The 19,976-nt window shown below is 32.6% G+C and overlaps 1 protein-coding gene across 1 annotated transcript in view; it reads right to left on the minus strand.

Annotated features, from left to right (window-relative positions):
• LOC110991628 (dopamine D2-like receptor) overlaps positions 1–18,032 on the minus strand; it is a 23,319-nt gene extending 5,287 nt beyond the window's left edge. Inside the window, exons 1-3 of the mRNA XM_022257072.2 lie at positions 17,618–18,032; positions 6,653–6,762; positions 4,429–4,681 (exon numbers count right to left, since the gene is read on the minus strand). Of these exons, the coding sequence (XP_022112764.1) occupies positions 4,429–4,681; positions 6,653–6,762; positions 17,618–17,938 (684 nt within the window). The 5' untranslated portion in view covers positions 17,939–18,032. The remainder of the gene's footprint in view (positions 1–4,428; positions 4,682–6,652; positions 6,763–17,617) is intronic.
• Positions 18,033–19,976: the final 1,944 nt, after the last annotated feature.

Genomic DNA, 19,976 nt, shown 5'->3' on the forward strand with positions numbered 1-19,976 from the left:
AATATAAGCATAGGTTTTGTACGCTTATAAGTAAATGAAGTTTATATAAATTGCCAATACGCAGTATGGGGAAAGGTTAATTTTTTTTTAATAGTATTTAAATAAATCATTTCCTTTTTCTCCAAGCTGAACCGGCTACCTTCCTACCGAGAAACAGTCAATGCTTCTTCTTTTTTAATAGTTATTCTGATATTTGTTTATGAAATTTTAAGCTAAGAGAGGCGTTTCAAAGCATATTTTTCCCGAGCGTTGCCTACCGACTATGACTTTCAAGTAAAAAAAATTACTGCCTATAAATATACGTAACTAGGACTTTATAATTACCGAAGGTTCATAAGCAAATGTTTATGAAGCAAGTTCAGCACATCGTCGATATTTCTCTCATCTCTGAAGCTGTTAAGTAAACTCCAACAGCCGCCTGAACTTCACAGATATAGGAATTTAGATTGAACGATGTCTTTTTAGTTAATAAGAGTCAACGTATATGGCGACTTTGTTTATAATCGTCATTATATATAATAAACAATGTACACTATAATTTTTATTATTATTATGAAGTAGGTTAGTCGTAGGTTCGATCCCCGCCTGTGCACCAATGGGCTTACTATGTGCGTGATTAACATTCGCTAGAACGGTGAAGGAAAACAACATGAGGAAATGCCTTAGACCCAAAAAGTCGACGGCAAGTGTCAGGCACAAGAGGCTGATCACCTACTTACCAAAGATTATAAAACAGAAATCTGAGACCGAGACCTAAAAATGTTGTAGTGACATTGATTTATTTTAATCGCTCCGAGAATATCATTAATGCAGGCATGCTAGGCATGGAATAAATCTATGAGAGATTTTCTGTTATTATCTAATACTAAATAATACTTGTGCTACATGCATGGAACATAAAGTCAACATACATGAATATTCAAACTTTGTGCGTTTGAGCTCTCATTTAGATACAAATACAAACTATGTTCACATTTCCATTAAATACTTATTTAATGTTACACCTCTACGGTTACTGTTTGATACAAGATGCGATTAGGGCGCCAGTTTCTGTCCTTTTTATTGAATTATGTCAATTGTGTTATATATTAAAATATACAAAAGCAAACATGTTAAAGAAATAATAATGTTCAATGTTGGAAGAGTAATTTTGTCTGAATCTAGGCAAATGTAGGCATATAAATGGTTATATTTTCTAGCCTTATTTCGTTGGACGATAAAGGCTTATCGAACTTATTAGTTATTTAGGTCAAGTGGGACGTTAACAAGATAGAATATTCTCTGAATTTACGGTTCTCATTGCTCAATATAAATATATGGCAGTCCTAAATCATATTTTTAAAAGAACGTAACAATGTTAGAGAGGCCTTTAGACATATTACGTTTTGGAATAAGTATCATGTTTTCTTGTATTTTTTAAGTATACATGTTGTTTCAGAACTTATAAATATATTTTTTTAAACATACAAATATTATATGCATTTCATTTTCCACAGGCTTGCTATGCCCGCGTTATTCTTCACTAAATCCGTCTCTCTAGTTTTCTGGTTTCCTTCCTCGAAAAATATAAAAGTATATTTTTTTATTATTGTTTTTATTAATAATTGACAATAAATATTAAACCGTTAAAGAAACCCAAAACAACCGAGCCATTTATATGCGATCTTGAATTCTGTAACCTTATAATAAGTTAAACAGAAATATATAAGACATACGAACATTAAACGTTGACACACCAATAAAATAAAAAAAATGAATAATGCCATTATTTACTTCAAAATATTTTTTCATAATCAAATTGATATACTACCTGAAATAAGGGTATTAATCCACGACACATTGAATTCAAGAGATTTAAAAGATCAAAATATATGATAAAAAACCATTTAAAGAATAGTTTTCGTACGTTATTCAAAAATGATTCCATGTTTAAACATTAAAGGTAAGAAAAGAGTTCTAATAACGCTGACAAAAAGGCGCAGCGTTTTAGGAATACAAATCGAACCATTACAAAGGGTGCTACTAACTGACATGATATTTCACTGGTTTAACGGTCTTTTCATTCAAAGTAATACTGTTCAAAGGATACAGCAGTATTTAAAAAAATCTGGTAATACTAAAAAGATGTTGGATTTTGATACTATTACTATTTTGTCAGTCAGCATTAAGCCCCGAACCTGTTTCTTGCCCAAAGTCATCAGTCAGTTGCCTATTAATAGTGATGTACGTTTACAAGTTATAAAATCATCAATCATCATCATATTTTTATTATTTATTTATTTATTTAATTACAGACATGGCTAAACTCACAATAAAATAGACTATAATATATACAATACAAAATTAATTAAAATAACATAAAACACAGTTTATTCTAACCCCTAATACTCTCCAAGTATACCCTCAAATCAGAGTACACTGCCGCCATACGCTCACCAAATAGGTCGCTCTCCGGTGAAGAGAGATCATATTATCATCTTTTTGCCTGTGTCTAAGGCAATGGCTCTGCCACACGTTTTTGTGTCTCAGACATGCTGCTTCCTGACGAACTATATATCAGTAAGTATTAATTGCAGAGATGAAAAGTCCATTACTAACTTACATACTTTGTACATTTTTGTAGTTATAATGTAATAAATTAAGGTTTATATCTGAATGCACATGTCCAATTCGAATCTAGCCAAAATATACTAAAAATCCCACCTACTATTATAATATTTTATATTCCTCCTATATAATCGAAAGTAGGTCACATGCCGAAAGAAAATGCACCCGACAAGCACAAATCATGCGTAACCGAACTCAAAGGACTTATTTATACATTCAATATTGAGTGGCAATAATATTTGTTTACCCGTGATTTACGTTGTTTTCAAAAGCGCTTTTTCTACCTCTATAGCATTGTATGTTGACGAAACTTTTTGTGTATATAATAGTAACATTTTGTTTACGCATGTTTTGTAAGCCGCTGCTAAAATAGTTACTTTTTACATAAACGATTATGTATTTGCGTGTTGTTACCACGAGAATACAGCTCCTATTTTATCATGTCTCCTGCTGAGGACTCTTTGTTTTTAAGTTAGAGTTTTCTTAGTTTAACTTAGTAACAGTCGATCAATCTCCTTTTTGCATCCCAATAACTGAACCCTACGAATCAATTTCAATGAACTACGAACCAATTGACAATCCATTTTTGGCGACGGATACAATTCAATCTCTTCGCTCTTTGTCGATCCATTTTACCGAGCTTACACTCATATTTGATAATCAGTTTAAACCAAATAAAGTACATAAAACCATACAATTAATAATAAAATATAAATGTCTATGCTTAAAACATACCAAATATCTTTTTTTTTAATTATTTTGAAAACAGTTGTAAGTTTTTGAAAAATATAATTCAAAACAAATAACATAAAAATATATCTAATAACTAACCTTACAATTTAATTATTAAAAAATATTATTCAAAGGAGTCCCTTGAGGCAAGGTTCCGAAGATACTGGCAGCGTTCCCCCTTTGAATAGCTAGACTAATTCTTTGTGCGAGGTAGCTGAGGTCAGCCAGGGCAGCCATTTCAAAATAATGTTAGTTTTTGTCATAATTATTTTAATTCATATTCTGTTAATATGAAAATTGGCATACAAGTAAACAAAATAAAAATGATAAAATTAAATTACACAGTTTTATAGAAAAATCACGTATTTCTATCAAATCCGTCACTATACCGACTGATTAATTAGGAATTTAAAGCACATACACATATTCGCAAATGTCAGCCTATATCGCTACAAACATTTACTAGAATTAGGTTTGTTTCAAACAGATCAAAACCGCATGTTGTCAAACGATCGTGGTGTGTCATCGGCAGGATATGCATTCACAATCCATTTAGGTAATAGCTTTGGGCATTTCAAACTAAATTTCGTAATATTTCAAATTAAGTGTTAAAATGATTGTGGTAAATGTCTGTTTTTGGTTAACTGGAATTTAGTTCAATTTATACGATTGTAATATTTGTATTAAATCCGCGGATGAATTTCTGAGGAATTTGTTAGTACATATTATGTCAAAAATTAATTAAGACAAAAAATAATAATTCGTCTTAATTTCTGTCTTATTAAAAATGATTGCTTCATTATGTGATTATTAAAAGCTATATTCTCGACTATCGCATTATTATTTCACCCAAATACATAAATAACTCCTTATAGCTCGGGGTTCTGTACCGGATAGTTGTTTCAGGTTCGTACATATAAACTACGAAACATAATGTTTTTAACGGATTTTGCTCAGCTGCAGAAGCTTCCAAAAGCTCAGTTTTATTACACTTTTACCTAAAGTAATAAAGGTATATATGGTCATTCAAATAGTGATTATTTTGTGATAAAGAGGGCAGATAAATATTTATATAGCATATCCACTTACCTTAAAAATCCTATAATACAAGAACATCATAATGATGCAAGGTATGTAGAAGGATCCCAGTGATGAGAAAATCACGTAGTCCGTACTGTTAAAAAGGCATTGGTGTTCACTGCGATCTGGTGTGTTGTTGAGTCCCAAGACCACGGGTGAGCCGATAGCGGCAGACACAAGCCAGGCGACACCGATCATCAGCCACACGCGAAGGTTGCTTTTATGTTTTGCGTATTTTATTGGTTGTGTAACTGCTATATATCTGAAATTATTTCAATTAAAATATTAATTATTAATAAAAAAACATAGAAAAGTTTATGCATCAGAAATATTATATAATTTCTATTATTAACTGGAAATTCGCCAGACTTCTTTAAAGCACGATGAGGTTAGGCTAAATTTATCGCGAAGTATTAAAAATCCGTACACATTGTTTTACTAAATCTTATAATGTACCAATTATTAGGATTCCTATATCTGGCTATTATTTCGGCTATCGACTACAAAATTTAATTTAAATATAAAAGAAACCTGTGGTGGCCCAAATATGAGCCCTAGACATAAAAGGGTGTGCCCACAACCTTTTAGGTCTTCTTAATCTTTCATAGATCAACAGGAAAATAAGTGAGCCTTCTGCGCACACGCCGTCGACTTTTGTGTCTAAGGCATGTCGGAAACACATGTTTTCCTTCAAGACTTAAAATAAAGAACTTTTGTTTTATATATGACTATAAGACTTATACGTATTCTATATTCCGAGATTTCTATAATGTAAAGAAAAATTGCGAAGAAATTTGTGGTAAAACGGTTAACACCCGACAGAAATGCTTAATATATACATAAAAAAACAGACCATAAATATCACAACAGGCCAACAAATAACCAAAATAACAAAACCAGACATAAATAATAACAAGATTAATGCGAGGGTCATGTTATGCTGGCTAATATCTGATTTAATTTAGCAAGATATTTATCGCTTGAGATAAATGACAACGGAACGACAGAGAATTTAATTTCTTGTTTAAGTCTAATGTTGAAGATAAAATCTAAATTATAAGATTACATTTGTGTGCAAAAGTGGTATGATGGCTTTCTTTTATGAGAACTTTTCTTCAATTAATTTCCGTAATAAAATATTTTATTACATAAAATAAAAATGTAAAGGAAATGGAGGTATTGTAAATGTGCCGCAAGCATCATCAGTCACAATCATGCTTTGTACGTATATATGTACATACCTATATGTCCAAACTGTGATGTTAGAAAATGTACGTTTTGCCAATTTTTGCATGACATGCCAGAATTTTTCCCATAAAAATCAATGTGTATACCGATGTCCACAGTAAAACTTGCAAGTGTCATACTTGCATTGTGTCATTCGCATTATTATTTAGCATCCAAAAATAGCGTAATATCACGAATTTATCTTTAATACAAATAAACGAATTACAAAAAACATATCATTATTAAAATGCCGGTAACACACTTTCGACATTTTTAGCAATGCGTGTCTCCGTTTGCCCCTGGTTATATAAAAAAAGTAACATTTAAGATGATTTAACTATCTTATTTTAATTTATAACCTTTTAGTGCATATTAAGTCAGGTTTACTGTAGGTAATCATGATGAGGATAGCATTAGGAACTAGGTATTTTAATTTATAATTGAGATATAAATCTAGAATTCCGCCGGTTTTGTTATTGTTAACGCTCTAAGTATAGAGATAGGTACTTGACAAAGATTATAAATAAGGTGTTCTTATTTGTTTGAAGTAAAATGATGTAACAACATCGTACGAGTCTTTTAAAAAAAATATGAAAAAGAAACAGCGAATGTTTAGGCAATGTGTGATTCCGATGTATGTTTTTACTTTACTTTTGTTATTTGGGAGAGTGTTTTAGCGAAATTAAAATTAAAATATTTTATTCGAAAACACGCATATATGTATATTATAAATTAGTATAAATAATTAAGCTTTGTTTATGGGATATAATATGTGTAGAAAAAAACAAAAATATATAAAGTTCTACAGTTCAATAAATCGTACTAAATGTATTTTAAGAGATTTATTCATTACATAAAAATTTAGTGACATTGTTACTTTCAGATTTCTTTTTATATATACCAAATAGGCAACCAAACTCGTTAGGTTTTTACATGTTGGTATACAATATATTATAAAGATGAATATGATTAAGCTTAGAAGTAGTTTAAAACATTACAGTATTACCTGTCCACTGAGATGGCGACAAGATTGAAGATGCTAGATGTGGAACATGTGACATCCATCGCGATGTAGCAGTCACATACCACGGCTGGTAGACCCCAGACACCGTTCACCTGGACACATTAATGGTTTAAACGATTTTAATTGCTAATTTGAAGTTACTGTATACTCCTGTATAGGGCAGGGCAAATTGAACACAGATCAAACGGCCTAGGTTCCCGTTGACCGTTATCCCCCCAGTCATGAGAACGTTTCTTGTGACTACGATTATTCCTTGGCGGATTCTAAGTGAAAAATTCAGTCTCGAGACTTAGTGCTACGCTTCCAAACGTCAAAACTTCGTCTCGGAGGTTCGTGCTAAGTTCCGATTCTGAATGTTTCTGTATTTGGAACACTGGTCATTGAAATTGAAATAAAAAGGATGTGGTTCATGATAAACCTAAACTCTAAAAATTCAAGGTAGGCTCGGTATTTTTCAGTTTTACAAAAAGTAAAATAATTCAATGGCGCTTTCATTCACCGGTCGGACGAATGTTAAACACATAGAAAGTTAAATGGTGCACTATCGGAACTATGATATAAGGACTACCCGCACGCTGAAGCTATTAGGCCAACACTGGTCAGGTTTAATAACAAATAGAAAAGGTAGGTACAAAAATAAATAACCTCTACAAACATTCTCGAATGATTTCTAGTTTTATTAAGTAAAATTTTTGATTAAATTCACATATCAGAATCAAGATTAAAAGCGAATCGGTGCACACTTCATTACTCTAAAAGCTTGAATGCCGCCTGGCTTTGTCCGCACTCTCGCGAAATTAATCTGATGCCTTTTCATACTTTATTTATACCCGTTTTAGCTGTTTGAAGGTTAATTTTACCTACAAAATTACACGTGAGAGAAAATATATTTTTCATTTAGTATGGAGAATTAGGGCTGAATAAACTCAGTTATAAAGTAATGTTACAACTTTATACATAATGTACATATACAAATCTGTATGTTTTAAGCAAATAAATAATGCTTTGACTCTGTTTTGTCAAAAACATATTCAATATATAAATAATAATGATAAATCCATTTTGATTTTTTCACAGCTTTTTCTGCGCACCACCAAAATGTGCTGCCCACTGAAGTATTTCCGAACCGATTCGACTTAGGGTCATTCAAGAAAAGAGTATACCAATTCCGGCAATGCATTTACTAGCCTTTTGGCAACGTGAGTGTCCACAGGTATCACTTAACATCGGGGCCCTTTTTCCTGCTGTTACATACAAAAACTCCAGACTGTTAAAATTAGACATCAAATGTATGTTAGTTTAGTTACAATAGTCCTTTAGTTTTTAATTTAAATATTGATAAAGGAAATGAAAATGAACTTTCAGTGTTTGGCTGACACACAGCATTCATACCGAAAAGCGGGATTCAAACATAGAAATTAAAAGAAAGCTTCGATTTCTGTACATATATGTTTTTAACATACCTATTCAGACACTTAAAATCAACGAAGGATAATTTTCCGTAGAAACAGTGAGGATATCAATCGATTTCTGGTCCGACAGACTGTAACAAAACTGTATTCGTAGTTAACCTATAAACGTAAACGAAGTTAATTTCTTTACTCAAAATTAGTTTTATTATACATATAACATAAATGTTATATGTATAATAAAACTTATATAAATAAACGCTTATAGAATGACAATTACTATAGTTATAAAATTCAGGTAAGAATAAAAAAAATATTTCTAAACCTGGGTACAATGCAATCTAATACATATGATTGTATCCTCCGGAAGTTTTTCGTGTTTTCACAGACTACATCACACAAATACGCACAAGAATATAAACTTTATACTTGTAATGAAATCATTAAATATATGAGCAGTGTTGGCTTCAGAGTACGACTCTCATCCCTGAGGTCGTAGGTTCGATCCTCGGCTTCATTCAGACATTGAAACATCGTGAGGAAACCTTAGACCCAAAAAGTCCACAGAGTGTGTCACGCACAGGAGGTCTATTAGACTGGCAAATGATCACGAAACAGATTCCGAAATCTGAGGCCAAGATCTAAAAACGATGTAGAGCTACTGATTCATTTCATTTTTATTAGGTTGTATAATAAAAGTTAAGCTAAATGAATATATAAAGACATCCAAATCTTATAACAGCAAAAAATAAATCCTTCGTAAATCCCTTGTTTTCATACCCCAAGGCTGGCCAAGCAGACAAATAAATTCTCACGTCCACATAAGGCAGAAATAAAAGGCGTCGAGTAATAAATATGAACCTACTCCGAGTATAATAGTGAACCAAGGCCGTGGAATACATTCTTTAAGAAATCTCGGCCCTAATTGAACTTTCATGTTTTTAGGTAAGGTGACCTTGACGTCTTTTCCGGATGTTTTTTGAAACCGAAGAAAAATTACTGTAATTAACCAAAATTTAATAAATTAAAACATGTTAGTGAGGTTAAAAATTTAAATTAGGTTTTTAGCTGTATAATGCTTAAAAAGTATGATAGTGTTTTTAACTGGAGTATAGAAATGATGTTATTACTACATCAGATTATAGTTTTTTAAAAATTATTTTTTAATGAAATGAGTTAGACATAATGAGTATTACTTGTGTATACTTTGCTAGAAAGCACAATTGAGTTGGATGTTGAGTACCTTTTTTATAGGATTGCGCCCCTAACCACACAGTCATAGAGTCCATGGAGACCTATTTTATTTATTTATTCACACTTCGTTGCAAAGAAACACAAATAACACTACATAAAAATTACACGAGATGCAACGGGCGGGCCTATCGCTAACAAGCGATCTCTTCCAGGCAACCCTAGTAAGGAAAGAAAACAATAGATAAAAATGATGAGTGCAAGAAGTGCATAACCAGAAGTTATATAAATAAATATATATTTATGAATCTATAAAACCTTAATCTAGAGATAAAAAAAACAATCTTAATAACTAAAAAGCTAATCTTAAGGATTTTAGTGGGTGCGTCACCGGCCTTTACCTGGCAATACGTCATTTTAGCTTAACAATTTATAAGTAAGTAAAACTTTTATATAATTCAATTTGGATTATTATTAAGTAAAAAACAGCTGAGCCTTAGAATAATTTTGGAAGAGGCTGAGCTTAAAGATTATCAGTAGCCATTATTCTTTGTATAGAAAAAACAAAAGAAGTCCAGAGCAGTTCTTAAAAAATATTTTCGTATTATAGCATTTATTAAGTCTTACGTAAAATCTCAAGACATTTCAAAGATGTATGAAAATTTCAAGGCTAGATAAGGTTGAGTTGCGGGAAAGCTGAAAATTCCTTTCTATTCATGTAATTTAAAACTTCATATGACGTAAAATAAAACCATTTTTATGGTATTTTAGTGGTTTCCATTTGTCAAGCGTTAAATGATCAAGCTTTGTGTGAATTGATGCCAAGTTAAGTTAAAATCCGTTGGTGAAAAACGCGATAAAGAATTAAATTTTTTGATGGCAGGCTTTTTATGACAACCATAGATAATCTTATTATGGTCGCCCATTTATTTATTTATAAAAAGCTTGCCACACTGATATATTGGTACAAGAAAAAATAAAATACAATGTTTAATGTTACTAGGACTAGGCAAATAACATCCACAAAGAGATAATAGAAAAAAGAAACAAATTCATTATCAAGACCATACAATGATTTCAAAGTTATGGCCATTTTGCTTATAAATCTGACAAAAATTGTATTTAATAATTAGAAAACTTTTAGCATAAAAGAACTAAACGATAATCTTAAATTATGGCAATTACGGGTACTACAGTGCTTTGAATAATAAATAATTTCCATAAGAAAAATAATGATGTCTTAAGTAATTGGATATAGCAGATTGTAGAATAAAAATGTAAGAAACATTTAATTGGTACAGATCTCTCAGAATATTATTTGAGAAAGATTTTCAATATTGTGACTAAATTGGATGACGAAAAACAACTTTCATAACACACGTACAATTTGAACATGCATCTGTATTTAAATCTAAATAAACAATTTTAATTAAAACATATTTCTGTTTCATATTTTCAGTTACCGACACCCACATGTGTTTTTTAAATGTTTAATGGCTTCCAGAGGCCAAACGCTTATTTGAATAAGCTCTCAAAGTACATACGTATGCAAGGTCAAATAGAAATACCACACGAAACAGAATATTAAACTGGACATAATCTGGTTTTCGTATGGTATGGTCTACCACATAAGCCCACAAAGACAGCACAGCTATATTTGTCTATCATATAGTAAGAGTATTACGAGAATAGCAGGTACCGTACATAGTAATTATTTACCTTAAAGACATACACAATTTTTTATAAAAAAATATTAGGCCGAGTCGCAGGCGCGATTGGCACGAGATAGTTGTAATACTCGTATCTACGTCTGATGAGGTTGAGGTAAAACACGTAATTGTTTTAAGAATAAATATACTACACATTCAGTTTGTGGAAATACATATATATGATATTGCAATACCAAGAAACCACGGAAAGTGGAATTTTATTTGAAAAGAAACAGGAATTTTATTGTACGAAGAATGCTTTTGATAGTAGCTGATATTGAAATAAAAAGTAGGCCAAGTGTGAGGGTCAGGTTCCTATAAGAAGGAATGTACTCAATTGTAGTTTGAAAACAAAAGAAAATATATTAAAGTTTAAAATAAACTAGACGAATGCACAGAAATCATTAACAGTTTTCTTCTCGCTAAGTCTACTTCTGTTTATTGGAATGACGGGGTTTTTTTATACAAGTAGTTACAATCTACCATCACCTCTTGGTGCGAGCCATAGTTCGAAAGTTAATTTGTTTATATGGTTGCTCTCCCAGAAATTCTGTAATTTGGGAGTATTGTCGGAATACACCAGGTAAGCAAAATTTAAAATAACACCTATAGTTGCATATATTTTAAATTAGTTAATTTGTTATGAAATCTATTACTCAAGCACTTTAATTCTATTCCAAAATTGAAAGGGTAGTGAAAAAAATTGATCATCGTATTGTCAGGCTCTTATTTCTCGCTCCCAAGGTTAGGTGAAACATTACAAGGGACAACAGCTCGATTACATACTAAAAGTCATCTGTTTAGTTGAAAACATTAATCTTTAACTGTCTTAATGTAACATTAGGTTGAGTTAAAATACGCCGTCAGTAATACGACCTAACGAAGGTAAAGATTTCAAACTCCCCTTTCAGATCAAAAGCTAGCGCTATTAAATCGTGTGACTCAATAATTTACAATGGAACATATAATAAAAATCATATTGATTTTCACTTTTTCATAGATACTTGACAAAGTGTATGTTGTGCTTAATAAGTTCATAGTTATATGTAATAGTTACAGTTGCAATATTTGTAAATATGTGAGCACCATGTATATATTTACATAATCATTTAATTATCCGCTGCATTGTTTTTAATAATACCATGTCCCTATTTTATTTTAGAACATTAGTTTATTTTTAATTTTTTACATATAGTTAGAAATTAACAAATAAAATTACTAAACATAACCAAATTAGATTACACAACGAATAACCACAAATTCAACAACAATAGTAACGTCCTATATCTAGTGCGAGCGTCGAAGAAGTGCGCCCGACCATACAGCGCGCCGTGCTTATATAGCCTGAAAACCAGTTTAGTCCAGTATACCCCACTGCTACACGTCACTTGACTTTTTACAGCTTATTCGGCCTCTCCTGACGACGGTGCGTCCTCGCCCGTGTGATGATAGGCAGGTTGGCATGTTGAAACTTGACCTGCTGATGACTCTTGTATCACGTGCGGTGGTTGTGGTGAAGGACTATCGTCATCATCAGCGCCACCTAAAAATTACATCATTTTTGTTATTATAACGTTAAATTAACATAACTTCATCGAAAGTAAGAGCGCATCCATTACTTTCGACACAACATTAGTTCATTTTTTTTTTTTTTTACATAGCAAGAGCGTCTCCATTGCTATCAACAGTAAGAGCGACTCCATTACTGTACATCACACTAAGCAAGAGCGACTCCATTGCTTTAACAGTAAGAGCGACTCCATTACTGTACATCACACTAAGCAAGAGCGACTCCATTGCTTTTGATAGTAAGAGCGACTCCATTACTATCATACAAGACTCCCGCAGGTCTTTACCAAAATAGTTACTACCTATATGATAAGCAGTTCTAATAAAATGACAGTTTTCACAAACATTTATCAACATACATAAGTTTTGAAAAGGCAAGTAAAAATTACTTACTCTCAAAGAATGCGGCACACACATCAGGGGTCCATTCCCCGCGCCAGGGCAACATGTATTCCGCGGCAGCTTTACCATAAGAACCAGCGACTAATTTTAGTTCATATCTGTCCTGCGACAACGTCGCTAAAACCACATATGGTCCGCGCATACAGGAGTCTAGCTTACCAACAGCTTGGCACAAATGCAAAATCGCCGCCATTGAAATGCACACCCTTGCGAGTCAACCTCGCAATGCACGATGTCTTCATATCTTGACCATTGCTAATGACTCGGCATAGATACTCGATCTCCGTAGTCTGAAAGTTACATTTTTTTTTTTAAATTAATGGAAAAGCCTGCCTGGGTCCCTTACCCTTACCCCCATCTCTGACACATCATGTAATGTACCTAAACCCTCTTCTATTGTTTTACTAGGTAATAATACGTCATATACACAATTACAACACACAAGGGCTCTGCCTAATCTATGTAAAATCGTAACGTATTTGATATAATTCGTTGATATACAACCTGTGCATTACCTAATTCTTATGGCATCTTTATGTACTCATAATGACCCTCAGGTGTTACGAATCTCGGGAGTGGTGTCGATTTTTTTATTTAATTTTATCTGGTGAAAGCCAGTAGCCATATCAAGGCAAATATAATAGGTAGCTTTATCTAGCCAATCAATATGGTCCTCAATTAACGGAAGCGGGTATTCCAACTGCCTTTGAGTTTTAAGTTTAAAGTCGACACAAAGCCTATCTGAATCGCTTTTTTTCTTTACAAATCTCTATCTCTAATTATTTATTGATTCAACACATCTTTTATGATATCTCTAACGCGTAATTTTTCATCATACGACATTTCATAAGGGCGGTAAACTATAACTAATTTAGCCTACCGCTCGACTCGGAACGCTGTCGAACAAAACAGTCCTCCGTTTTATGTCCTACCTTCTTACAAAATGTGCAAATAATTTTGATATTAGAAAACTGCCTTTTTTCTAAACTTGAATTGGTTGTAGATTGAGTCTCTGGTGCGGTTTCATACTTAGTTTTTTTTTTAGGACACAAAATTTGTATATGACCAATTTCCCTACATGAAACATGAACAGTTAATATTAGACTGAAAATTATCTCGTTTTCCGAAATTATCTCGCAAATTTGGCCTTTTAACGTGATTTTGTATTATAGAGCGCGGTTCTAGGGGCTTGGTATATAATGAGAGGAATTTAACTAAGCCTTCCGATGATAAATTAGCACAAGTCGCGGCGGCGCGAACTTGTGGGTCCTTAATACCCCGAATAACTACTGCGACAATTAACTTTTCACTCATTCCTCGTATAACACGCAATACATGAGATAACTATAAGAGTCTGTTGTCATTACGTCGAATAAAATATTTGCTAAGTCGCTACGGAAAAAGCTATTTAAATTCTCTCAACTATGATCATTACTAAGCCACTCATTTAGCCACACTTTAGCATCCCCTTTCAAACAGTATCCAATCAGAGATACACACTCACGGTCATCCCAATAATTAGACAACCGCGCAGTCTTCCTGCTCACACCATATATCGAAATATTTGAAAGACGGATCAAAATTAGAAATATAAATGGAGTTAGATCTTACCAGAATTGTGCTCAACGCACTTACTAGTTTGTCGGTCACCTGATTAAGTACCAGATCAGTGCTTGACTCGCATGCGCTGCTTGAACTTGGCACCGGAGCGTTCTCAGTACCATTGTGCGAACCGTCAGTACCAGGTGGTAACGAGTGTCACTTAAGGAAGAAAGCAGCAAATCCGATGGTGTTGCGCATGTCGGTGCAAAGGGCCGATCCCCTCGCGGTGGTGTTGCTGAGCACTGTTGTGGTGACACCACTGGTGGACATAGCTCAGTCGCTTGCGTCGGTTGACGGTTTAATATCGACTGTAACGTTTCATCAAGCCCAGAGACGGGCACACCGTCATTTTTTTACGTGTTCACCGCCTACCCTCCATTATTTTTATTAAACGTATAACACTCGCGTTTCAAACTGACTAAAATAAAACCACGTGGGCGTTAATTTAAACTAATCAGAAATGAGAACGAATCCCACTTCTGAAGTTAGAAATTAACAAATAAAATTACTAAACATAACCAAATTAGATTACACAACGAATAACCACAAATTCAACAACAATAGTAACGTCCTATATCTAGTGCGAGCGTCGAAGAAGTGCGCCCGACCATACAGCGCGCCGTGCTTATATAGCCTGAAAACCAGTTTAGTCCAGTATACCCCACTGCTACACGTCACTTGACTTTTTACAGCTTATTATATAATTATCAATGAATGTATATAAGATATGATAAAAAACTATTTCAAAAGTCATTCCCATTCATCTCCATATGAAACTACCTTTTGGAAGGGGCAACTAGAATCATTTTATAAAATATATTTTTAACTTGTAATTTTGACTTTAAAAGTGCCCATTTAATTAGTGATTTGAGTGTGACATAAGAATCGACTTGATACGAGTTTTAGAATATATTTCCTACTTAGAGAATATTCAAGGTGGCTTTGAGTACTTTGGATTATGTGTGAGACTCTATATCCTTACGGCTTTTCACTTTACTTAGGTTACGAGTGCTAAAAGCAATATTGGGATTTTGTGGAAATACTGTATGGAAATATATTTAAATAGATGTTAGTTAAACATCAATTTATTTATACGTTCTATAACAATGTCTCCGCCTAAAAAGCAAGAAAATATGACATCACAAATTCAACACACATACACATTTACATCAATAACCATAGAAAATAAGCAATCTATCAAAGGAAAAACTTAAACAAAAAACCACAAAATAAAATAAAAAAATAACGGTAATTACAGCGATATCACTGTATATTATCGCTGTTCTTCTTTTTCCACGTTCAGGTGTTTGTGGAAAAGTAACCTATTTTAGTTATGTTTTTGAATAAATTATAATATATAGATTTGTTACATTATTTATTTAGACATCTTAATTACCTCTATTACAAAATAATTTTTAAATCGAATCGCCAAGTAGAAGATTTACAGACTTATTATGATAGAGATAATGTTGGGTCGGGGTGTGTATTTGTGTGTGTGTTACTGATGCCTGTGTTATGAAAAGAAAATTTATGTTTTAGTGTTGGGTGTGTTGTTTAAGCAACCCTCAAAGTTAAGCTAGTAAAAGAGTATATTGATTTAAAAGAAAATAAAACAATAAATGTAAATAAAAATATACGTGCGTGATGAAGTTATATTTAGACCAACAGCGGGCGTCTCTTATGAATAATTAAATCGATCAACGTTGACAGCCCTCTCAAAGCGTAATGATTTCGATATTAATTTCCTAATTAACCACTTCTATTAGGGTGACATGGCATGATAGTGCGGTATATTTATCTATATTGGTGGTCAGATTCCACTGGATATATGGAGAAAATGAAAATGTTCATTGAAATGATCTTTAATTAACCAGAGATTCAATTAACTCTCTGATTAACATTGTCATAGATCTGCAGCTGATGTTGAATCAAAGACATTTCTTTCGGAATGCTTATTAACAGTTGTATATAATATTTCATTTATATGTCACTTATCCCTGCAACAGCAAATAAAAGTAGGTGATATATATAGCTATGTTAATCTATCAAATAAACGCATTAATCTCCATTATATCGCAAAACATCTAATGAAGAACTTGAGAACGGTGTGATCGTGTTTGTGATACTTTTCGCAATAATTCGTGAAAATGTAAATAATTCGTATGGTTGATCTTGAAATACGAGCTATAAATTGAATAAAAATAAGGTGGTAAATTTGAAAATTATTAAATCGTGCATTTTAATATTCATACAGTTTCGTTTATTCCTTTTGAATGACAGCGCGCAATGTAATCTCACCAACGATTTCGAGAAGCCGCTCCATTTCACACGAAAATAATTGTCGAGACGAGTTCCGTGCGATTGACATTCCCTTTACTTCTCAAATATGCCCATAACGTACGAAGTACAAAACCTACTCAGACTTTCCAAGATCATTATCCTCCTATTATAATTCTCCCTTAATAATCATCACGTTACATAAACTCTTATATACACATAAATAAGTTAATCTAAATATAGGTTTAGGTAAAGTTAAATGATTTTTATCCGTTACAGAGTTACATAAAAATCATCAAAATAGCAACGTGATTAAATCGGCGCGTTTGTTTTTTATGGATGAAAATGCTTCGATAGTATTACTACGTGACTGAACTCCCTGCCGATCGCGAGCTAAATATTAATAAATCTATAAATGATAGGCCATTGTTGCTCCTGAAATAAAAATCCATTGGCCATAAATGCCATTTTATTAGTTTGAGAAGAGACAAGTTCAGCCTAGCAAAAAGGCTGTGCTGTGTGTGTGTGTCTTTCTTAAAGTTTGATAATGTATAATGAACTATAACATAAAATTGCACGTTTGAGTCTGAATCCAAATTGTTCATAGTTTATCATAATTCGACAACCCAAAATTGGTTGACGAAGTAGATCATCACTATGTCTTGGAGGCGTCTTATTGCGGTCTTAATAGTGGGACGGGCAATTTAAACGATGGTGATAAAATCATAATTAAGCTGAGTACGTAACGAGTTTTAAATTTATCTTACTTTAGAAGTAAACTCACTTACCAAATAATAAACTCCGAAAGGCATCACAACTACCGCCACCAGCAAATCGGCTACCGCCAAACTGACGATAAAGTAATTTGTAGCAGTTTGTAAACTCTTTTCCCTAGCCACACTTAAAATTACCAGCACATTTCCAAACAGAGTTAAAAGGGGAAACACTATTAGTGACAGTGCCCATAGATTATATACAGATTCCGTCGCACTCGAAGTGGTACTGTCGTTTCTATCAAAGTCAAATCCATACAATGTAAAATTTGTCTCGTTCAATGTTCGATTATAATCTGTATAAGTTGAATTCGTTGTGCATATTTGTGTCTCCATTTTATGGAGTTGTACATTTTGATACTAAGTTTTGCCCATATTCATTGGGTCAACTTTTGCATGGAATTGCGTGTTAGCTCTGACGCCATCCATTTTGGGTCCACGAATCTGGAACAAAATTGTAATTACCAATTACTAGGTTGATGAAACAAGAACTCACTGAGAACTGAACTTTGACATTTGAACCGCACATAATAGGCAATTTGATAAATAGGCTGGCATCGATGTGAAACGGAACATTTAATCAATAGATTTAATAAGATTCAAAAATAATTGATTAAGATACAAACTAAAAGAAAGTATTATTTATTTATGCACTCTACCTTTTATATTAATTTAATTTAGCGGGTATTTTAATCTATGGTAACTTCAAAAGTCAACGGTTACGATGACTGGATCTGGACTGGAGCATACACATTACACACATAACACATGAAAATATTTTTGGTTGTAGTGTTCATTAAATTTGTTTTCCCTATCTTGTATTTTTAAAATTAATCCACATTGTTATTTATAGATACTAAATTTGTTTCCGATGTAATTAAATTTAATCGGTAATGAGACCGCTACTTGAAACAAACTTCAGTTAATTGTTATTAAAACATTGCTCATTAATTATTACCCGTATTTTATGGTAAATTATTTAGAATATTCTTCACCGGAAGTAGTATAAATTTCGGTGTCATATTAAAATAGATTACTGCCTTTTATTTTGAAATCTGTCTTCTCTAACGTAGCGTTATAATTGAATTTGTCTAACGTTATTATGTTTGTTCGTGAAACGTGGAACTGAGTGAGAATTTATTCTAAAAGAAATTCTTTTTTTACTTTATTGTTTAGTTTTCATGAATGGAAGCAGTGAAGCCTGAAATCAAGCTATGTCAGACTAGAACCGATTGGCTGAGAGGACAATAGTTTTTAACATTATTACATTTTTAACATTATTATTGGAAGAGTCATTTTAACATCATTACAAGATGTTAAAATGGACTGTACTGGAAAAGATAGTGCGTGTAGACTGTGTAGGTATTTCTTTACACACTTTATAAAAGTATCTCTATCAGAAATAATACGATTTATTACTTTATAATGTTTTGGTGATACGAGTACTTCTCAGAAATCAAGAGGCTTTCATGAGTTTAGATGTGTATTTACCAAAATACATATTGTTTATACATACGTGTACACTACCTCTACTAACTTATGAATCTTTAAATTGGGTGCCCACTTAAGCGCAGTGTACGAAGCTACATGTGTGACAAAGATCGATGGAACGATGATAGAGAAGGGAAGAATAGATAGAACTAAGGTAGCAGATGTTAAAATAAAAATAAATAAGCTTAAGTGAAACCAGCTGCCCACTGAATTATATCTTAACTGAATTATATCAGAATGTGAGTCTGCCAGTTAGTCTCCTTTTACATAAAAGACATGAACATGGCAAGAGGAACAGAATAGTGAAGCAAGACGAGTACTAAACTGGTGCCCCAGATTACAATAAACGAAAAAGATAGACGAAATTAAGGTAGTAGTGACACCAGTACATGACAGAGAACGACACAGAATGGGAAGATTTCGAGAGCGCTTTGCCAAAAATGGCACACAGATACCTAAAAAGAATTTGATCGTAATAGAAATGTATTATACAAATTCGTGTAAACATTAATGTAAAGTTGTAAAAGTATCTGAAAGAAAACAAAACTAAACGACATTATTTTCAATATAATTCAATTAACCAAGTTTATGTTTCTCTATGCAATATTTTTTTATATAAGATACTCGTAGGCATGACCGTGATATTAATGATTTCTATCTCTTAAATTATTTTATGTTGTATTTAAAAATAAAAGCCGTACCTCAGTAATCAAGGTGAGGTGCAGTCGAAGGTCACCCGTACGAGAAATTGTAAACAATATTTTAAACTTTAAATACTGAAACTTGTATGCAAAATAAAATAAGGAATATAAAGATATTTTTAAAGTATATCGTTATTTATGTTTACAACCTTAATTTTACACTTTATACGAGAGGATAATAG

The sequence above is a fragment of the Pieris rapae genome, chromosome 6 (genome assembly GCF_905147795.1).
Source record: "Pieris rapae chromosome 6, ilPieRapa1.1, whole genome shotgun sequence".
Lineage (NCBI taxonomy): Eukaryota > Metazoa > Arthropoda > Insecta > Lepidoptera > Pieridae > Pieris > Pieris rapae.